The sequence below is a fragment of the Populus trichocarpa genome, chromosome 9, assembly GCF_000002775.5.
Source record: "Populus trichocarpa isolate Nisqually-1 chromosome 9, P.trichocarpa_v4.1, whole genome shotgun sequence".
Lineage (NCBI taxonomy): Eukaryota > Viridiplantae > Streptophyta > Magnoliopsida > Malpighiales > Salicaceae > Populus > Populus trichocarpa.
This window is the reverse complement of record NC_037293.2, coordinates 10,429,619-10,451,829: the sequence shown is the minus strand read 5'-3', so window position 1 is coordinate 10,451,829 and position 22,211 is coordinate 10,429,619. Positions and strand designations below refer to the sequence as shown.

Sequence of the window (22,211 nt, the reverse complement as noted above, 5' to 3'; positions counted from 1 at the left end):
AAAGTTTTGGCATAATAGCACGGTTTGAAGCATGACATGGTCAAATTGTATTATTAATGACTTAATTGGTTACGAAAATAATAAAAAAATGTCAAAATTGCCAAAACTGAGGCGCCTTGATGATATTTTTTATATCTAAAAATCCGATTGTCCGCGTAACAATGTGGTGGCTATTACAGGGAAAACATCTTCCAGAAACTCTTGTAAAAATTTGAGTGAGGTCCAACGGTCAAATCATAAGTTATGGTCATTTTGAGCTATTAGTCTAGTCTAGTGCGACCAGACTTTCTTTTAGACCTAGACTTATCCCATTGGACCATAAATATATCTGTTAGGTCATTCACGTAATCCAATTGGAGCAAACCCTCGTTTAGTCATGACAAACTCACATCTAACTGCTTAAAATCACTTGTTACTATATAAACAGTAATTTTTTAAGATTTTAATTAAAGTCTATTTTTTAATTTACGAGTTAGAAAATAAATAATTTTTACTTATAAAATATATTTGAAAGAAAATTTTCATAAAATTACAGTTTATGTGTAAAACGGCCAACTAATTAATATAACTGAAGCTATTTGGTCGACTGATTGAGCTAAACAATAATATAATTTAACTATATCGTGTTTATCACGATATTTACCAGATATTATTATTTTAAAATACAATAACTATCTTGTTGCTATTATAAAATATAAAATTTAGTAAATAGTGTGTTTATAAAGTATATCATTTCACCTAATCTATCACTATTTCACCAAATGACTTAATAAAATCTATTGGATTTGGGATGGTAAAACTGAGATGGAATTTAACGATGGATGGGACCAACTACCATGATAAGTAACTTCGCAGCAGCGACATGACATGATGCAAAGTACCAGCACCTTACTTTACCTTTGTATTTTAAAGCTTTTTGTTTTTGCTTTTGAAAAGTATTTTTATTTATTTATTTTTAATTAATTTCTTTTTACTTTCATATTATTTCGATATAATAACATTAAAAATAAATTTAAAAGAATAAAAAAAATATAATTTTAATATATTTCTAAACAAAAAAAATATTTTAAAAAATAACCACTAATTAACCTAATACAAGTATACTTTTCTTCTTAATTGAATGGATAAACAACCACCTTATCTTGACAAAGAATACAATGCCAAGCCTTTTCGAACCGTGTTGAAAAAAAGTGGTGTTGTTTAAGCTAAAGTTGTATTATATTATTCTTCGAAAGCCACCCTCCATGCTTGATTAGATTGCCAAAAGTCACTCTGTCCGTGCAATCATTTCGTCTAAATCGTAGAAAATACTCTCAGGACAATAAATTATTAATATTGGAGACCTAAGAATTTGTAATTTATAATTCTGCACATGATGAGTCAGAAAGACTTAAGAATCATACAAACTTGCGTAGAGTTGTTAAACTCATCCCTCTCCAAGGATCAAATTGAAAGTCTTGCGACATGAAATTTAACTCGGAACATCGTTTTAAATTAAATCAAAAAAATATTATTGGTGAAATCTAATTGACTTAGTTGACCTACCTGTTTTAACTTCAAGAAACTTGCTTTAAAAATAAAATAAAATAGAATCCAATGACATACAAATCTTGATAACACTGTACTTTTCCAAATCAAGCATATAAATTTTGAAGTTTTTTTTTGACATTTTTTAAAAAAATTGTTAATCCTTTCTTGATCGAATTTTTAGCAAATCCTCCCCGCATTCAAATATACATTTTCAACCTTTTCTTGTATTCAAATTTCAAATGTTTTTTTATTTTATTTTAAATGATAATGTAATGCAAACCCACTTGCCATTTCAACAAAAATCAAGACTTTTAACCATATAATATAATAGGTGGCTCAAAACCCTTAGTGATAAGAGTTTGAGACCAAAAAGTTTGTTTTTTTTGTGGTCTCAAGTTCGAGCACTGTAGTTACTAATATAATGATCATCGAAGATTTAATGATCATCGAAGATTTACATGGCCGTTAATTTTAGGACCCGTGAAATTAGTCACAAGCTAACCCAAATATCCACGTTAATAATAAAAAAATACAATCCCTTTTAATTTGGCTGATTAGAAGATCTAAAACCATCAGATTTCTCCAATTTTAACGTTACCAAGTGGTTTTCCGAGCTAAGTCATTAGCACCAACGGCATGCTGCATCATAATTACCACGTCGATGGTAAGTCACGGCAAATCATGGTTCACAGGATTCAAAACTGTCATTCCAAAGAAAAAGTAACAACTAAACAGGAAAAAAGAGAGTTAATCACTTTGATAGGAAAACAAGAGGAAGATTTAACAGAATATTATCCGTTAATTATAGAATTGATCTAGTACGAATTTTTTACGCTTTCTCTTCTACAATTAGTTCAAAGAGTCATGATTTACAATTAAATAAATATAAATACGATAGGAACTCTCCATCCCATTTTTCTTCAACTCGGGATGACTCGGTTAGTGAAAAAACCAACCCCTACTTGCCATCTCCAATAAGGGGGGAAAAACAAACTCTATATAACCCAGTTAAAAAAACCCACTGCCTCAAAAAATAATTCTAAGAAAAAAGTTATTAACATTGTTACGACTCAGTAACTCGCTGAGTCAACCCATAACCGCCTAACCATGAAGCAACGGCGTTGATTCACCCAAAAGCTCAATATTCCCCCTCAATCCCACGTGGCAGCATCTCTTAATTTCATCAAGGTTTAAAAACCGACCCGATTGGATCGGGTCGGATATCGACACGACCCGGATGATCTCTTCGAAGACAGCCTCGTCACACGGGATAGTTAACGGCCCGGTGTTTTTGAAGCCGTACACTTCCTCGGCTTCGACGAGCAAGTTTTTGAAGATGGGATGGTTAAGGTACGTCGCTCGTACAACAAACCTTTTGCAACTGGCTCCTACACAGATTGCCACGTGGCCAACTGGGACATCAGATGGGGCAGCAGCAGTACGTGAACTTGTTGCTCCTGCTGTGACTCTTGCCTTCCTACGCCACCGTTTAAGCATTTGCTGGATTCTCACAATGTGCCGGATTTTGTTGCACTTGGACATTATTTTCCCGGAAAGTGAGAGAAAATGAGAGAAAGTGAGGGAGTGGAGACTGAGAAAAAAATGTCAAGCTATGCTGGCTTAAACGTGAAGTGGGTGTTTAAAAGGATGCTATAGTAGAGAAAAGGGCTTGGTTTTGGAGATAATTACGAGATTGTGCGTGCTGTCAATGGTAGTCAAGACTCAAGACTCAAGACCATGTGCAGACCACTAACGTTGGATTAATTTAATTTTTTATTACTAGTTGGTTTTAGTTTTTTTTAGATTAATATGGATATTCAGATTAATTTACGTGTATCTTAATTAATCTCACGAGTTCTAAAATTAATGATCATGTAAATTTTTAATAGCTCCTGCAAAAATTCAAACTTATAATTATTAAAAAATAAATCTAAAACCTAGCTACTCTTCAAAATTCATTGGCTCTAGTTTCTTGATAAACATGCATGTTGATAGACTTTAGGAAAATAGGATTAAAATGATGATATAATTTGGGCCCATGATCGATAAGAACTTGAAGTATAGGCATCAGCCACCTCCTTCTGTCTCTTTCTATAATTAATTGAAGTTCTCAACGAGGGCTAGCTAGCTTATTTGTTTTCCCTTTTCACCTTGTAAAGTTTCCTCACGGCCTGTTTGGCAAACATAAATTGCCCTCTGTTTTAGATCTCACGATCATTTGTGGTAGATGGAGAGGAAATTAAAAAACAATCATTCAACAATCTCTTCTATATCAGTCCTAAATTCATGCTTCACTTGAGCTGCAACCAAGGCACGAGCTGCAAGTTCATTTTCACTGCAGAAGTTAAACATTTGGTAGTTCTTTAACAGCTAGTAGTTCATGGAGTACGTGCTTTACTTTTTTCGGTGGAGGTGCTTTAAGTTTTTTCTTCATGTAGAGTAATATAAAATAAACATATTATAGAAATTAACGTCGTATTCAAACAATCAATATCTTTACGTATAATGACATACATCTCGTAATAATGTCACTGTGGTAGCTCAAATCCACACCAATCAGCTTTCTGATAAAAGTGCAGAGCTCGTGTCATTTGCAACCAGCGTTTCCAGCAAGCTAAGATAATTTTCTCACCTGTCTTACGTCTCAAGTATTTCTTGGTAACATGGAGAGACTTTTACAGGCTCCTCGTAGCTATATCTAATGCTGACAGGATTCCTGATGTCAAAATGCTTAACTACCACGAGTCGATGAAGGTGAAAAGGACAAATCATATGTGTATAATATACAATACATCTGGTTACGTACGTATGTCTATATAAATATATACATACACACATTGCATGACTGAAAGGAATATTAAAACATTTTGTTTTTGTTGCAGTTTCTTCTGCTCCCATGATCTCTTGTCTCCCAGTTTCTTCTAAACACAGTAATCCTGATTAAATTAGTAAATAGTCCAAGATTTGGGGAATATATGCTGGGGCCTGCTTATGAACTGATTAGATATGGTCAGCCTGGGTCTAAGGACAATTTTTGGGACTAATTAAAGCTTAGTCCCTTTACAGAGAGGAACTCATGTTGCCTGTACCTGGGGCAGCACAGGACTTCGAATAAGAGAACAGTCCTAATCCTTTGCTACATTACCTACCAAACTCGATGTCTTCTTCACATTAGTTGGGGCGCATAACAACGCATCACCAGAATATAAGCACACAAACCTTTTGACAGGTCCATCATGGGTTGCTTCGACAGCAATGGGATCCTTTTTTTAAGGGCGAGGATGTGCTTGGATCAATTTCGCTTGTACCAGTCGAGTCCCTTTCTGATCTGGCTGTAAGCATGTCATGCATTCTCGGGTCGTGTTGATTTTTTGAGCGTGTTTTTAGTTAAAGAGCAATTTCCGGGGCTCCCGAGCCCTACCAGCTGATGGTTTTTGGACTGTTTTATGAAAAAATGGAGGTCGCTGGGTGTTGAAAAGACGGGGCTTGTGTTGTGTATTATAATGGGACTCTTCATCATTATCGTCCGCAAGTAATTGATGCTTAATTAAGCAAATCATTAGGAGTGACAATAACCATTTAGGTCTTTGAAAATGTGCCTTCAAGTTACCTCGCCTCAATCAACGGTGGCTAACATGGAGGAACATGCACCTGTATTTTTGCCGTGTAAAGATGATTTTATGTTTGCATTGACTATTAATCTGCTCCAGTATCACATATATCCCACTAATAATCCACCCATGTTTTCTTAAACAATCGTTGACATAATTAATTTAATTACCATGCAAACCATCAAGCCTTGGACGCCAATTAAAACCCATGAACTCACACGCAATTATATTCTCTGACTGAATAATTCAAGGGCAGTTCAAAAACATCATATCGAAGCCCGGATCTTTATGCAGATTTATTTTTTAAAAAGTTGGTGTAGTTTTCTAACAAGAAGCTAAACACCAGTACTGTTATGTCTACTGATAAACTAGATGCAGATACACTTGATATAAAGAAGAGTACCAGTACATTCACTATCATCCGCTTAGGGTGGTCTATTATTTTTCTAAATTAAAAAAAAAAATGTTAAGATAATGAAGATTTGTTTAGTAGTATTATTATATCCAATTATACGGTTTTATCTTGAAATTTGTCAACTTGACTCCTTGCATAGCTCGAGTTTCAAATTAAACCTCGTGTAAGCTGATTCAAAATGAATCATTCAATTTAATAGGTCCAAAGATAACCTGTATGACTGACTGGTAAAAATATGACATGGATTTTTAAAAAAACTTTAAGATGATAATTGTTTTTTAATGGTGAGACGATACCAGATTAGATCGACCTTGATCACCTTGCAACCTAGGTCATGGACTTCAATGAGTTTAATAACTTTATTGTTTTTGTAAATTATTTTTATTTAATTTTATGATAAAATTTGATGTTTGTAAAATTGAGTACCAACTCTAAAAAAAATATTTATTTGAGATCGTGATGACCCTGTAAAAAATATATATATAAATAAACTATGAATTCCATTTCACAACCAATTCAATATTGAAAAAGGATGAAATAAAAAAAAAATTAGAAAAATTAAAGAACAAAAAACTAAAAAACCCGCTAAACCCGTAAATCAGGTAATTCAGGTCAACATATCAAACTCGCAAATCAAGTAACGGATTCTATTGAGATTAATAACTTGTTTTGTTTTTCTATAAACTTTATTTTACTTAACTATATGATAACAAAAATAGATGATTGTAAAATTGAGCGTCAAACCAGTACTAAGATTTTATTTTAAGACTATAATAACCTCATAAAAGCAAAACGAAACAAATTATGAAACTTAATTTTCAATAAACCTGATATTGAATAATAAAATTGAAAAAAATAATTTTTTTTTTAAAAAAGTTAAACTTGCTAAACCCGTCTTGTAAAGTTTAATTTAAAACAAAAAATAAATAAAAAATGACGAAATGTGATTTCAAATACAAAAACAAAGAACATCTAAATTAATTAATAGCTGATGCTTCTTGTTATTTTTAAATATGAGAGTCAAGACAAAGGCACTTTTAAGTAACTGCAAGTACAGACGATTAAAAAAGGAGGTGGTGGCAGAAATATAGCTCTATTAACATCTGTAGTGTTCTTCCACCTTCTAACATTGTTTGGTTGGAGCTTCTGCTCGGTGCCTTTTGGTTTTAAATAAAAACAAATATTAGCATAAGAAGCCATGCACTTTCCCTGTCAGATTTTGGAGGTTTTCGTTTGGTAGTTGTTGTTGGCTTTAGTATTTTTATTTTTTTAACGTTAGATAGTGTAATTAAAGTTTTGTATTATTTAATTTAATACATAAATTTTAAAAAATATTATTTTAATATATTAAAAAATAACATTTTAAAAAATAATCTTATCTTGCTATCAGACCAGCATGATTCAGATATCTTGAGCTAAATCTCGAATAACTGCAACCTTTGACAGATGGCATGTGAGAGTTGCTGGGACAAAATATCCGTTGCTTGCTTGGTTATAAATTATAATTGTCCCTCGCAGCAGAAATCCGAGGCAAGTTGGGCTTACCCATTGAGAATGGATGTGAGCGGTTTATGAGCCCGCTTTGGGCTTTGGTATTATGGATCCCTCTCCCGTCGATCACGATGAAAATCTACATATTTTAAGCCAATTCTGCAACTCTCTCTCTCGTGAGGATGCTCAAGATAAATATATATTGTTTTAAAGTATTATTATTAAAAATAAAAAATATTATTTTAATATATTTCCAAATAAAAAGTACTTTGAAAAATAATATATATATATATATATTTGTGGTTTATCAACAATAGTAATTAGTAACACAATTCCACCAAAAAATCCACACACTCAAGAAATCACCCCTAGACGATAAAAAATCAGAGAGAGAACACAGTGACCTACTTGCTAATATCTCTGAAAGAAATAAAAATGTAATTTAATAGAGGATAAAGGGTGGGGAATAGAAGAGAGCATGATAACATGATAGCCTTTTCTTTATTCTTCCATAAGCCGAAACATGAATGGAACACGGAACCTGAGAGGTGAAATGTGAGTTCCACGGGATACTAAACTCTTCTACGTGGTACAAAATCCTGTTAATGCCTAATGACTTTCAATGGTGCAAACAAAAGAATGCATTGCATTTTTCTTCCTCTCCATCATCATAAAAGGAGGAAACCTACTTCTGAGCCTGAAAGATCTGCAGGCCCAGAATCAGAGTACTGAAGCCGCATTCTGATGGAATACACTTTACAGGTCTGTTATGGTCACAGTTTGAACTTCGCATCATCCAAAACAAGTCCACCACTAGCAAGCATAAGTCTTATCAATGCAGACCGCAGCCTTGCCTGGTGCGAGAACAACTCTTTAGAGAACTATACGACACAGGGGAAACAAGGCCTTTTTTTTCTACCTAGCCAACTGGAAACAAACTGATGAAACGAGAAAGGAGGAGGCCTAACTGAGAAAATCAAGAAATCACATTATCACATACAGTGAAAATCATAAGAGAACAGGGGATTCAACCACATAGATCGATATGACAGCTCATGGATGGATCAAACCATTTGTTAAAACGATGAAAAAGGAACTGAGAAAACTCAAAGACACAAAGACAATTATTTTAATCATTGGAAGTTTCAATCTTCCAACATTTACACATTATTACCAGGGCAAAACTAACATCTTTTATGATGAACAGGGCTGATCAAGAAAACAAATCTCACAAACTACGTCAGCAACTTGCGCCAAAAAAAAACCCTTTAAAGAAACAGAAGCAGTGCATCATGGTGCATAAAAGCTTTACACCAGGATGAAAGACTGGTACAGTGCTGTTGATATGCATTATTTCTTGTCAACTAAACTCATCTCGATCCTAATATTCAACAAAACTATTTCTTTCAGTGATGCGCCTTTGCCTTTGCTTCAGCTTTCTTTTGTGACTTTGCCTTCGCCTGCGTTTCAAAATAAAAGGCCACTACATAAGCATTTATAAATTAAATCAATCATGAGCCAAAATCAGTGTGGGGTAAACTGCTGATAGACAAGAAAATGGCAAAGATTAAATGCCATTGTGAAAGAGTTACTTAATACACAGCAACAAACAATTATAAAATGAAGACACACAGAAGCATTTCCTGATAGAATCAGATTCTAGCCTTTAAAATATTACTATAAGTTTTCCTTGGCAAAAGTATGAAAGAGTGACAGCAAGTTGTAACGCAAGGATATCACCTCAACCAACAGAAACATTGCTACAACTACATGTGAAGAGATTTGCAACACTGAGAAAACACTTCTCAGGCAAAACAAATAAGGGGTTCAAACACATAAGAAGAAAATCATCGGATTTGTTCTTTCATTCAAATTCCAACATAATGTTTCCTCGCTATCTTTTAGAATCTCTATTCTTACGAGTTCAGCAATCACCAATGAATTCCCTTAGCTTATTTAACAACACTGCAAGTTGAGTAGGGTACGATCCGTAATCAGGACAGTTAAATTTGTGGGACCCGCTTAAAACCCCACCAAGCTCTCAAAACTAACTTGAACGCATAGCAATTAGAACCCTGAATCCAGTGGTGAAATGAGTTCATTTTTAGTAATACAAAGCTACCTCACCTATCTAACTAACACATTTCCCCTCAAATTCTGAAGCTAACCGTTACTCCCCATTGTTAAATTACTCCTAATTCAAGAAAAGCAATCATATTGGTAAATAAAAGGGGCCCTTCTTGAGCATCAAAATGTAAACTTTCTTTATAAAAAACAGGGTAAATGTACCTGGAGATACTTAAGCTTCACACTCCCGTAAACGAGACCCAAAGAGAAAGCAGAAACACGAGCCACCTAACAAGCCCCAAAACATATAAATCAATTTTAAAATATTTTATTTCATTTTCTAGGGAAGCGAACAGATAGCGGTTGGTAGGTGAGAAAGTTTACCAGAGCGAGAGTGCTGGTGCCAGAGTAAGGTCCAGGAGGCGGCGCCATTGGAGATTCTTCCGGAAACAAGAGAGAGCCTGCCTGTAAATTAATCCAAATTACAAGCCCTAGATTTTGATATCTTTTGGGCTCATGTTAGACTTGTGATTGCTATATAAATAAATGCCTTTAATCCTGTACCCTCGCCTGTACCGGAGCTTACTACCTTTATTAGCGCTAGTCGTTGGATGTACGCTTATTGGAGGGTGGGATTGCTGATAAATGGTTAAAGTATTTTGATTTTTTTTTTAAGTTGATCTTGTTATATTTTTCGCATTATATTTGGATCGGATGGGTCCATCATACTTTTTTTTTAATAATTTAATAAAAAAACTTAAATTTAAGATATCAGGTAGAGTTTTTTTTTTAATAAAAATCTTTATTATGATTAGAAAAACCAATCTAAGAAAGAAGAAAATATTAAGAAATAAATTATCATTCATCAATTTAGATATAAATAATTTTTCAAAGTGCTAGGAATATATAATGGCTAAAATTCTATCAGGAAAAAAAATTTTATTATAGAAAAAACTAGCTACAGCAGAAGAAAAGGAGAATATATGGGATGTGCTGTTTTTTTTCAAAAAAACAATGTACGTCTCCTAGTCACTGACACCAACAAATTCTCATACGAGTATATACACCAAAGCACCACCACCCATATGCTATCCACGCCCACAGAGCGCCCAAAAGTCAGGTGATCACGAACACCACCATAAACTGGCAAAGCCACCTTCCACGACGCTGCTAGTCCCTTCTCCGATTGAAGTTCAGCCAAGCATGGCAGCGAACAAGGTCTGTCTCTCTAAAAAGGTTTTTTTTTTTTGAAGATAATATATAACCCACTGGGAGTCCACTACTTTCCTGTGGAATGACTTTCTGCTAACTGAGTAGCTTTTCCTCATAGCTAGATAGAAGATTGTAGATTTACAATATTTGCAGTGATGGGATTCATCCCTTTGGTTTCTTGATGGGTTTAATCTTGGGATCATAAAATGTTTGATTTTTACTCTATATTATCTAATACTCTGTTTGGATAGAAGAATCATGAGGCAATAATGTTTTGCTACACAGCTTCGATTTTTACAGCTAGTACATGAACCATATCATATTACTTGACTTTAGCACCTCATTTCTCTTATAGAACTTCTTCTTATTGTGGATGTAATTTGTTGCTTTTTCTTTAATAGTTGGAATGAGATTTTGTCCCTTGTTGTGAATCAAGTTCTCTATGAATTGAATGAATATCAGTAGTCATTTTATTTGTTTCCTGCTTCTTTCCTTTTTTATCATCTACTGGTTTTAGCTAAAAGGCCTAAAGAATAGGTAAGGTCCTTCAATGGTTAATAGAACATCAACGTTTTAGCCTGTTCAAAGAATGTGGTCATCTTGTTCAGCGTGGAACTCCTCTCTGTGAAAGGTGACCGATGTCTCTTTATATTGGACTTTATTGGCATGTGGAATTTTGAATAGCTGGCAAGTTAATTAATTATCACAATATATGCAATAGAAGTTACTTTTTCCTTAGTGTCTGGAGTTATACTCTTTGGAACAATTAACTAATACTTGGTGGAAGCTTCACTCTGAAGTTACTGGTAAAATTCTTCTGAAGCAGATGAATGAAATCCTGCTTCTCCTATTAACCTCATAAGTCGAAGGAACAGTCTATTTATTTTTCGATTAAGATTTGTCAAGTGTCATTATCTTTTTCTCGCAGTGTACTCTGAACAACAAAAAATTAGCACCGACTGAAGAATATTCAAAGAATGTGATATAGTTTGGAATCTGGAAGGATTATAAAATGTCAATCATCACAGTGTTATGAAATGTCACAATCCTGCTAACATGTAAAAATCATCCATTTATTTCCTTTGATCTGTATTATTCATGTCCAGTACTTTTTTCCTGATACACACTTTATGATGTGGCTTTTTCATGTCTGTCATTGGTCTCTTTGATTGTAGGCAGATGCAGAAACCTTTTGAAGAAGCAACATGTGCTTTAAAGATTTGTGATTGGCAATACTATGAACAGTTTAGATGTGGTTGACTTTGGAAGCGTAGATGGTACTGCCATTACACATCCAAAGAGGAGATGGCTACCGAGGGGGGTGATACCCCTGGGTTGGAACATTGATGATGTGCCCTTGGTGGGTTAGATACCAACTACAACTATACATCAGAAAGAGGAGACAGTTGAGAAGATTGTCCCTGCTAGGCAGGTAGGGTTGAATGTTTGAGCAGAGGTCTGCTGTCCCACTGCTGGTAAAGGGATTTAGCATACCACCTTCTTCAAGGGGACCTCGCAGTCCTCTTATTGAGCACATTGATATTGTGATCAATTCAGATCAACAGCAGATCCTTATTGAGGCAACTTCCCTCCCCAGGTGTCTTACACATCCACTTTGGATGGGACTGGGATTTCTGAGGTGCCTCCAGGTGGAGATGCGAGGGGCTATTCCACTGTTTTCTTGTGCTGGAGTGTTATGATTGTTGCCTTCGCAGGGTTCATGTAAAGGATGGTGAGTTCTGGAGTGGTGTTCCTGTCCCTGAACCTCGTTAGGTTGTTTTTATTCCTGACTTACCTGGAGAGGCCCGGGCTATTGGTTGAGTGTAGGGATCTGGGTTTCGGAATTGATTCTCTAGCGAATGGGCTGGGGAGATTTAGGAAGGTGTTGGAGTCCTTTGATCTGGGCAGGAGGATTGATGAGCTCAAGGAGCAGAAGGCTACCATTATAGTGGGGGAATCCGACATTGAGGGAGAGTTGTGGTGGTATGTCAGTAGTATTGACAAGTTGATGTCTCGGAGCCTTGTTTCTTGGTAGGACCTTTGGTAAAACTACTTGTTGGACTATCTATCAGTTTGTGCGACAATTTTTTGCTTTATGGGGTCATATAATGCTCTGTAGTAGCTGTTGATATTTTCTCAATCCAAATCATTCAAGCTGCTGTATCTGTTTCTCAGTATATATACTTCCCTGATGTGGTTTTCTCACCGGTCCCTTCCATAGGGTCATGGCCAGTCGCCAGATGCACAAACCTTTTGCTGAAACCATGTGCTTAAAAGATAGTTGAGACCAGAGAACGTAATCAAGAGAACTGGTTGATGTTCTTCAGAGAGTGTCATCCAATCACAAACTTTGAACCTTTGAGCCACTGTTTTGCCACAAAAGAGCGTGCACTTTTGACAGATCTCAGTTTTACTGTTTTTTTTGCCATTTCAAGGACTTGTATGCTGGGACCTTCTTTCAATTACAGGGCAAGATTTTTGGAAATTCATTTCGAGAATTTCTAATTATGAAGATAATGATCTTTCTTTTTTTTTTTTATGAGAAAGAAAGTTGTGGCCATCGAATCTCTATCATGAAGATTTTTAAATGTAAATGTTTCATGGTTCAGGATGATCTTGAAACTTTTTCTTTTTTCTCATCGAAGTAGCAATCAGTGGCCTCAGGTTCTCTCCAATCCAATTGCTGCCAAGAGACTCGAGTGACTCTGGGCTGGGTTTTGAAGGGTGATGGTGGTATATTCATTCTTGTCTTAAATGGTGAGAATCTCCTCTGCCATCCGTACATTCATTAGCCATTTCTCTTGGCATGCACAGAGTTGGAACTCACTTTCAAAGACAACTGTTAAATGGTCCTCCAGAATATGACTTCCCTCCCTGGACTCTCTCTCTCTCTACACACAAATAGCTTAGCAAAAACTACATTAGAGAGGGTTTTTGTTGGATGATGCAACCATGGATCTAAAGGAGGGTAAGCAGGGACATGGGTCTATGTCCTACAAAGAATTAAAAAGGAATCCCTGGAACTCAAATAAAACTCAGTTTGATCCCTACAAGTTAGATTTTTATTTCGACTTTTGTTCTTAACAATTTTCTTATTTGATGATAAGAATGTCCTCATGTCAGCTTATACATTAATCAAGATTAACCATCTCTTTCAAAAAGAAAAGACCAGTAAGAGATTCAACGAATCTTCTACGAGTAGTATCGAAGAATACAAGGAAGCATCAAACAGTAATCGTGCCATTTTTTCTTTTAAAAAGGAGGTGGTTTGAGATAGAGTTGATGCAAATATTCAAGTTGCCAACTTGAGCAAAATCCAAGGGCGCGGGTTTGTTTTGCTTATGAGGTGCGTGGCCCAATCATAGTACTATACTTCCAGAGAAGCTGTCTTCGGGCAGTTTATGTTTCTTGGGCAAAAAAGGTGGCTGGACCTCCATCTAGGATCCTGGACCAACCATCAAATTACGAGTGTACTATGGTTCGTGTATCAGTTTGCTTGTGATAAGAATTTTTGTTGTTTGGAAATATAATAAAATAATATATTTTTTATTTTAAAAATTTATTTTTAATATTAGTATATTAAAAAAAATTAATTTAAAATAAAAAAATCAAGACTTTTCAAAAATACGATTCAACTACACCCATAAAACAACTTTGGGCGTGTAGCATTTGCACTTCCTACCTTTTTTTTAAAGAAACTATTCAAGTAGTAAGAGCTAATAATTATAAATTATAGCATTGTCGTATAATGACATATGGAGCTTTTATAAAAAGAAATTGTTCGAAATCAATATTGAGTTTTTTAAGTTATTGTCTCGAGAAAGAAGAATCGACAATAAAAAAAAGACTACACAGAAATTTTAATGCATTGTTTTCTCATAAAGACAAAGCACAGTCTCCTAAAAAAGACAGCACAATTAAGCCTAATTCTAAACCTAAATCCAAACCAAGTCTTCTGCTTCTTGACCTCTATGTTGCCAAGGATCACCCCACTAACTAACTATATAGTGTTTACTATTTAGGAAGAGATTATTAAAGCGCAATTACCACCTTTTCTTTTTTCTTTTTTCTTTTTAAAGTAATAACACTCTCGGCGTGAGGTCCCCAAAAAAAAAAAAAAAAAAAAACACAAGTACTTTCGTGCCCTTCTACAAGTGAAAGTCTTCCAAAACCTATAGAATCTAACCAGAACTACTTTCAAAACTTGCCAGCCTTCCTACGCTTTCTCCCTCACGGCAGCCACGAACACCCACCATTCTTTTTCTCCAGCTCCATCTATGGCAGCCACCGCCGCCACCACCACTAGTTTCTCTGCTCTTTCAAAGCATTCTCTTTCTTTAAACACTAGCCCTCAAGTTCCCCAGAAGGCCCCTCCTTTTCTCCTCCCCAAAACCCTTCAAAAACCCCACCTTTCTCACGCTACCCACAAAACCCACATCACTCTTTCCTCTAAAAATCCAATCTCTGACCTTGTTTCCACAGACAAAAGGAGCTCGGATGATTTTTCTTCTTATTTTGACGACGACGACGATAAGCCTCGTGAAGAGTGCGGTGTTGTGGGTATCTATGGTGACCCAGAAGCTTCACGTCTTTGCTACTTGGCCCTTCATGCTTTGCAACATAGAGGTCAAGAAGGAGCTGGTATTGTTACTGTTAATGACAATAAGGTTTTGCAATCTGTTACTGGTGTCGGTTTAGTCTCTGAAGTGTTTAATGAGTCAAAACTTGACCAATTACCCGGTGATTTAGCTATTGGTCATGTTAGATATTCAACTGCTGGGTCTTCGATGCTTAAAAACGTGCAACCTTTTGTTGCCGGTTATAGGTTTGGCTCTGTCGGGGTTGCCCATAATGGGAATTTAGTGAATTATAGGAAATTAAGGGCTATCCTTGAAGAAAATGGTTCGATTTTTAATACTAGTTCTGATACTGAAGTTGTTTTGCATTTGATTGCCACATCAAAAACTAGACCTTTCTTTTTGAGGATTGTTGATGCTTGCGAGAAGCTTGAAGGAGCTTATTCTATGGTCTTTCTTACCGAGGATAAGTTGGTAGCTGTGAGGGATCCTTATGGTTTTAGGCCTCTGGTGATGGGAAGGAGGAGTAACGGTGCTGTTGTGTTTGCTTCTGAGACATGTGCTCTTGATTTGATTGAGGCCACATATGAGAGAGAGGTTTATCCTGGTGAAGTTTTAGTGGTGGACAAAGACGGGGTTCAATCTCTTTGCCTAATGCCCCACCCTGAACCGAAACAGTGCATATTTGAGCATATTTATTTTTCTTTGCCTAATTCAATAGTATTTGGCAGGTCTGTTTATGAGTCAAGGCATATTTTCGGGGAAATACTTGCTACTGAGGCTCCTGTTGATTGCGATGTAGTGATTGCGGTCCCGGACTCTGGGGTGGTGGCTGCACTTGGTTATGCAGCGAAAGCAGGTGTCCCTTTTCAGCAAGGGTTGATAAGGTCGCATTATGTTGGAAGGACTTTCATTGAGCCATCACAGAAGATTAGGGACTTCGGGGTTAAGCTTAAGCTGTCTCCAGTGAGGAGAGTCTTGGAGGGGAAGAGAGTTGTGGTTGTGGATGATTCGATTGTGAGAGGAACTACCTCATCAAAAATTGTTAGGTTGCTTAAGGAGGCTGGGGCTAAGGAGATCCATATGAGGATTGCTAGTCCACCAATTATAGCTTCTTGCTACTATGGAGTAGATACACCAAGTTCTGAGGAGTTGATATCTAATAGAATGAGCGTGGAGGAGATTAGGGAGTTCATTGGATGTGATTCGCTTGCATTTCTACCATTGGATAGCTTGAAAAAATTGTTGGCTGAGGAGTCTCCGAATTTTTGTTATGCTTGCTTCTCTGGGAAGTACCCTGTCCAGCCAAAGGAAGTTATGGTGAAAAGGATCGGTGATTTTGTGGATGATGGATTGAATGGAAGTCCAGAGTCCATTGATGGGGGCTGGGTGCAAGCACCCCTGAATCAGGATGTGCCGAAAGTCAGTGAAGCCGGGAAGTTGTCTTCTTTGACATGATATATGTTGTTTGCAACACCTCAAATTTGCCGAACTGATGGATTTTGGCTCAAGACAGCGAGATTAATGGTTATTTACTTTGTGATATGGCCAGGTGGTAGATGATTTCAATAATGATCTCGATACAATCTTTGTGTGCTGGCTTGGATTAATTACGGTTCCAAATCTATAAGTTACACAATTTTGTTTGGTCTTTTAAATTTTGCAAGATTTAAACCTAGAAGTGCGTGGTTTAATTTTTTACTTATTGCTGTATCGGCATTAACATGACATTTGTATACACAGGGATAGGTGTTCCATCAAAGTTTCAATAGTGAGATTTTTTGAATCTCTAGTGCCTTGTTTCCATTTCTTTTTATCTAGAAACTCTGTGCATCTCACCATGCATCAGCCCCTCAAAAGTGTTTCAAAACTCGACTGGCTACAACTGCTTAGGATGGACGGAAGTGAATCGAGTCTTTCATATAATTAATGATGCTGAATGGTATCCTGCATCTGCATATGGCATTACTTTCCAACGAAGAGCCTGAAGTAACTTGTCCTTTTTCTTGCTTCTTCCAATAGTAAAAACATTGGCCTTGTTGTTAGAACAGTGGAGAAGGGAATTCTGCAGCTGCCCAATTTCTCTCGCTTTTTTTCAGCCTGGACTGAACTGTTATGTTCATAGAAACAAATGCTCATTAAGGGTTAGTTTTGATAGTGTAGACATGGTAACGCCATTAATGAACTGACCGGAACTGCTTTTTGGTCCGATGACACATGGATGGTATCAAAATCAGGTTACTGGTTAATGGTTTGACACGCCCACCAGATCAACTCTCGTGGAACTTCGCCTGTGTGTATGTTTCTCATATAAAGGTTGGTGATACCTCTTCATGGCTTTGCTTTTGGTGTGTACCAGTGTCTAATTCTAGCAGCTTCTTGTTATCTTGATAGCCAAAAATGTCAGTCATGTTCTTAAGTTCTTCTGAACTGATTACCAAGCCAGCCTCGCAGATCCATCCCAGTTGTACCAAGTCTTCTTCAAGAGACTACACTTAAATCGAAACCTTGTCAAGAGGATTAACTTCGCAAGCTAGGCCATTAGTCTGAAGGCAAATCAATCGGAAAAAGACAAGCTATAGGAGCTTTCTAACAACATTAAACTTCCTCATTTATTGTGTCAGGTGACTTAACAAAAATTTCAATTCATGTCTCAACCTTCCCTAAAATCATATGCCTTTTATTTATTTCTAAAATACAATGTTTCAAACATTTTAGAAAACAAAATGGTACAAAATTCAGGTGAGGACAACCACCTTGTTCCTCTTAAAAACATTGGCAACGTTAAATATTACAGCTCAAAATACGTGTTTTCGTTGCTACAAGAGACAAGTACCAAAGAGCCCTTGCGAATGTAAAAGGCACCAGCATAAAATTCTAGAATCAAGGGAGTTACATATATGGAAAAAGGATTTTACTGTCTAGTTTCCGGATGAAAATTAAGAATTGGCACGTATTAGCCATTCTCTGCTCGGTCATAGGCATTTGATTTATGCTTCGGTGCAAATGTAAAGGCATCCGGAACTTTGCCAAGCAACATTTCAGAGATACGTACCTGTATATAAATTGGAGCGAGTTAACACAACTGTAGTGTTTAGCAGCTTATGTAGCGGCACTAATCGTTAAGATATATTTAGAGAATTGCACATACCCAGTCAGCAGCAGAATCAGAAGCCATGAGCGTTTCAAGGTCATCACGACCATAGTATGAGGGTGGACGCCAGTTGAGCCGCTGTGGAATGACATCTAAGAGACCTACCGGTACATATCTGCATGTGTAGCTTAGCCACTCCAACAAGAAATGCCTAGTTGTCTCCACTCCTACAGATGTTGAAACAAGGAATTACTGTTACATTGAAACCCTTTCCCAATCACCCATTCAGTATGAAATTACGTTTTTGACCAATACTGTATACCTTTTGTGTCAGAGCCCCAATGTTCTAGGCCAGAACGCACATAATCCTTTAGAATGTTCAATCGCTCTCCGGAACTTATGTCCCAGTGCCTCTGTTCCTTGATTTCAGTAAATATCCAAGGCTGCAAAATACAGTGAATATTATTCTTAAGACTACAAAACTTTATTATGGTCTAGTAATAATTACATAAAAATGTAGAAACTAACAATTCACAACTCCAGAGTCCCAACCTTAATTAGTGCACCTCTAGCTATCATGCATGAAGAAAGCTCAGGGCAGTCAGATTTGTGATTGTTCCAATCAACGAATGAAAAGACATCCCCATTTCCTAGAACTTGCAGAGAATCTGGGGCCTTTCTAGCACATTGGTATATGTAGTCCCAATCAGCAAGCTTGCTATAGCGTTGCTGACGTGATCGACCATGAATTGTTACAGCACTGGCACCCCATTTTCCAATATCCACAATTAATGAGTCAATACGGCTTTTTCCTTCAAAATAACCTGTCCGCACCTACATTGAGAAAATGCAGTATGAGCTATCAAAATTAAGTTTGGTCAGAGAAGCCCAAGAGTAACAAAGGATGCAAGCTGGAAACACAAGCATAAAAGTGAAAGTTGGCATTTCCCTATGGAGAAAGTAAGCTGAACTATAAAATTGCAGAACAACATATCTGCTTCAGCATGGGGTTTGCACAGATATTTAATTATTACCTTGACAGTTATAGGCTTTTCCACTGTACCAGAAGTGGCTTCTATAATGCTTTTCATCCGCATTGGTTTTGTAAGAAGAGATGACCCAGCACCCTTGTTAACAACAATATCGATGGGGCAGCCCATATTTATATCAATGAAGTCCACTGTGCATTCCTGATCTATAAGCTCAACAGTACGTGTAACTGTATCTGGATAAGCCCCACATATTTGAACACCAAATAAATCCTCAGATGAATGACGTCTCAGCAGTGCCCATTCTGAAGCTTGACCCTATAATCAAAAGGAAATGAGGTTAAGCAATGTTCCAAGTGTTAAATCAAACTAATAGTGTATAGCATAGAGTAAAGAATCATTACTAGGCTATAGAGCATATATTTACTGACTATCATGGGAAGAAAACCACATCTGATCCACAATATAACCATTTCTGACAGCGAGTGATGACAATGGAAATCTAAAACTGTACATACTTATGGAAAGTTAATGATCTTAGATCTTGCAAGCTACAAGCATTAAACATAATACAAATTGAAAAGAAAGAACCTTGTTAACAAGAAAACCAAACCAGCAAGTTGCGTAAAATGAGATAGTGATGAAGAAAACAGACCTGCAATAGATTTGTGCACATTGCCATTTCACCGCAAGTAACATCAGCTCCCAAAGCTTTACAGACTCTTCGAAAAGGAAGATTTCCAACAGTGGTCAAAGGAGCAAGGTACAACTTTCCTCTGAAGTCGATAAGCTTTTTTTCACGTGGGTGTAATTTTAAACTTCCATCAGTTTCTACACTATCAGCTATGACTTCTAGTTTATCAGATACAAGTTCTGGTTCTGTTTTGAGAGGGCAGTTATTCTCAATATCTTTCTCTGGGATACCCAATCCTGTTGCAAAACATATTCAATGTGAGACACATATAGTTCCAAAAAATGCACCAATTTGGAACAAAAGTTTAAGACAACAACCATTGACTTCTTCGCCAGAGCAACCATTTACTTCAACAGCTGATTTTGCTTTCTTCTGGGGCCTAACTTCATCAGTTAGTACTCCATCCATATCATCACCACCAAGCACTTCTGCAGCGCAATCTAATTTACCAGCTGACTCATTGCCCCCGTCACCACAGCCATTCTCATTAGTGTCATTAGTGCCATGAGAGTCATTATCATCAACAACTTTCTCAACTTCCTCCTCGTCCACTTTTTTCACTTTCGACTTACCCGGACCCTTGGTAACAAATCAACAAAAATCAGCTACATTAAAAAAAATCACAAATTCAACAGCATTGTCGGTGTTTTATTCATTACCGTAAGCCCAAGAGACTTGAGTACAGAATCCGCCTTCAGAAACTTCATTTTATTCTTCCACAAAAGCTTTTGAACATCCTTATTCAACCCATTAATCTCCGAAATTTGCTTTTTACCATTTCTAACACCATCACGACCCTTATGAGTTCCGTAAAATCTACAAGCTAATCCATAAGGACAGCACGACCCTTCCCCGTTTACGAACGGACACTCTCCCTCTAAATCCTCCGGTTTCTACACAACAGCATTTGCTCAATCAAAGTAGAACGGCAATAATTAAAAAAAAATCGGCAAATCAGTGATTTGATTAATTAATTAATTACCTGAGCCTTGAATGCTTCTAAGTCATGATTGAACCGGCAGTTATTTTTATACGGACATGAATTAACATCTCCGGTTTTAGCTAATTCAGGGCAGAGATTCACTGAGGATTTCTTTTCCTGTCATAAGATTTATTTAAAAAAAAACAATAAATAAATAAATATCACAAACAAATAAAATGTAAGAAATGGAAAATCAGAACCTGCTGGCGTTCACGTTTGAGTTGTCGTTTGGACTTCTTCTCCTTGGCCACTACACTGGTAGTGTTAGTGTTAATAGATTTTGAGATATCATTATTAGAATCGGAAACGGTGGATGACGTGGTATCTTTTTGGGAGGCGCGAGAAGGTGGAGGACGGAGGAATTGTGGTTTCACTGGAGCTATGGATTTGGCGATGAGTTGTTCTGGTGTTGCTGTTGGTTGTTGCTGGTCCTGAGTTGGATTCCAGTTTTGGGAGGTAAGTCCCGCCGGTGACTCGGCCATTGTGGACAGGTTGAATCAGCGTTGAGTTAACTAGGTGGCTACAGGCAGCCTTGGTTTTGTTTCTGTTCAGTTAGTGCATGGGTTTTTGATGATGGAGTGAATGGTGGAGCATGGAGGAGGGGTTCGTAGGGTTTTGATCAGGGGGCACCTAAAACGGCGGATAAGCATGTCGTTTAACTTGCCAAAGCTTTTTTTTTTCTCTCTCTCTCCTGAATTAACAGCTTAACTAAAAACATTTATGTGATGGTACGTAAAAATTGGTTTCGTAATATTGTAAAGGCGTGTCTCCATTGTACTGTGAGAAGGATATGGCAACCCTAAGATTTTACGAATGTTTTATTTTATTCGTTGAATTTTTTTAAAAAAAAACTTGATCGCATAAACAGATTTCCAGTTAGGTTTGGATTTTATTAAGTAGTGAAAATGTTGGGTCCCTCTCGTTGAAGAGAGGTTTTAAGATCAAATCATAGTCCTAATCCTTCCATTAATGAGACTTGGTTCTTGCGGCTCAAAAGATTTCTGAGATATAAAGAAAAAATCCTAATTACATAAACCTAAAAAGAGGAAGCAAATGCTACTCGATAGATTCAATTTTTAAATTTTCTATCTATCTCTGAGGCTTAAGATTATACTATCATTGGTATTAATACAATTATTGGTTGCAAGGAGGCGGCAGCAATTTTTTCTGCGTGCATTCAAGATTCAACCGAAAGGTGTAGGGCGAAGAAGAAGAGGCTACAAACATAGGATATTCAAGCTACTGAGCATGCAAGCACAGACATAGAAGCGGCGAGAGAAGAAAAGGAAAGAATCAAAGAACACAAAAGTCAGATTAGCACCGAAGCAGGTTCAATGTTGATTTTTGTTGTGTCCAGGTAATGTTAAAAGATTTTGTTCTATTCTCAGTTAATCTCTTGGTTGTGTTAGTAACTTTGATGGTGTAATACTTGATTGTTTATGAGGATCTTGGACCTCCCTTCTACAAAATTTACACCAGATGGCACTCTGTTCTCTGACAGAAGTCAGAACAAGAAACATGACATAGCAAATAGATAGAAAAGCACAAG

The 22,211-nt window shown here is 36.7% G+C and overlaps 4 protein-coding genes and 1 long non-coding RNA gene across 5 annotated transcripts; 2 read left to right on the top strand and 3 right to left on the bottom strand.

Moving 5' to 3' along the window:
• Positions 1–2,309: 2,309 nt before the first annotated feature.
• LOC7494290 (auxin-induced protein 6B) lies at positions 2,310–3,161 on the bottom strand. The gene has a single exon (XM_002313713.4). The coding sequence runs from the start codon at positions 3,070–3,072 to the stop codon at positions 2,632–2,634; it is 441 nt and encodes a 146-aa protein (XP_002313749.1). The 5' UTR covers positions 3,073–3,161; the 3' UTR covers positions 2,310–2,631.
• Positions 3,162–8,158: 4,997 nt separating this feature from the next.
• LOC18102153 (uncharacterized) lies at positions 8,159–9,774 on the bottom strand. Its single transcript, XM_006379204.3, has 3 exons — positions 9,499–9,774; positions 9,337–9,402; positions 8,159–8,507 (listed from the first exon to the last, which is right to left on the bottom strand). Exons 1-3 carry the CDS (start codon positions 9,544–9,546, stop codon positions 8,454–8,456), a joined length of 168 nt encoding a protein of 55 aa, XP_006379266.2. The 5' UTR covers positions 9,547–9,774; the 3' UTR covers positions 8,159–8,453.
• A 300-nt stretch (positions 9,775–10,074) lies between these two features.
• On the top strand, positions 10,075–12,843 carry LOC7463984 (uncharacterized). The gene is made up of 2 exons (XR_002983656.2): positions 10,075–10,332; positions 11,502–12,843. It is a non-coding gene; the product is annotated as an uncharacterized LOC7463984 (long non-coding RNA).
• Positions 12,844–14,487: 1,644 nt separating this feature from the next.
• On the top strand, positions 14,488–16,695 carry LOC7494291 (amidophosphoribosyltransferase, chloroplastic). Its single transcript, XM_002312968.4, has one exon. It carries the CDS (start codon positions 14,604–14,606, stop codon positions 16,359–16,361), a length of 1,758 nt encoding a protein of 585 aa, XP_002313004.2. The 5' UTR covers positions 14,488–14,603; the 3' UTR covers positions 16,362–16,695.
• Positions 16,696–17,562: 867 nt separating this feature from the next.
• On the bottom strand, positions 17,563–21,351 carry LOC7494292 (tRNA-dihydrouridine(47) synthase [NAD(P)(+)]-like). The gene is made up of 10 exons (XM_002313715.4): positions 20,863–21,351; positions 20,663–20,779; positions 20,340–20,573; positions 19,998–20,259; positions 19,642–19,916; positions 19,032–19,304; positions 18,550–18,831; positions 18,320–18,440; positions 18,055–18,224; positions 17,563–17,958 (listed from the first exon to the last, which is right to left on the bottom strand). The coding sequence occupies exons 1-10, from the start codon at positions 21,142–21,144 to the stop codon at positions 17,860–17,862; spliced, it is 2,115 nt and encodes a 704-aa protein (XP_002313751.3). The 5' UTR covers positions 21,145–21,351; the 3' UTR covers positions 17,563–17,859.
• Positions 21,352–22,211: the final 860 nt, after the last annotated feature.

Bases quoted from the DNA above. Each gene is read 5' to 3' on its own strand.
- LOC18102153 (XM_006379204.3), bottom strand. From the start codon at position 9,546: ATGGCGCCGCCTCCTGGACCTTACTCTGGCACCAGCACTCTCGCTCTG. The intron at 9,403-9,498 runs GTAAACTTTCTC...GGGGCTTGTTAG, and splicing joins GCACCAGCACTCTCGCTCTG to GTGGCTCGTGTTTCTGCTTT. The intron at 8,508-9,336 runs GTACATTTACCC...TTTGAAACGCAG, and splicing joins TGAAGCTTAAGTATCTCCAG to GCGAAGGCAAAGTCACAAAA.
- LOC7494290 (XM_002313713.4), bottom strand. From the start codon at position 3,072: ATGTCCAAGTGCAACAAAATCCGGCACATTGTGAGAATCCAGCAAATG.
- LOC7494292 (XM_002313715.4), bottom strand. From the start codon at position 21,144: ATGGCCGAGTCACCGGCGGGACTTACCTCCCAAAACTGGAATCCAACT. The intron at 20,260-20,339 runs GTAATGAATAAA...TTTGTTACCAAG, and splicing joins TCAAGTCTCTTGGGCTTACG to GGTCCGGGTAAGTCGAAAGT. The intron at 19,917-19,997 runs GTTGTTGTCTTA...GTTTTGCAACAG, and splicing joins CTCTGGCGAAGAAGTCAATG to GATTGGGTATCCCAGAGAAA.
- LOC7494291 (XM_002312968.4), top strand. From the start codon at position 14,604: ATGGCAGCCACCGCCGCCACCACCACTAGTTTCTCTGCTCTTTCAAAG.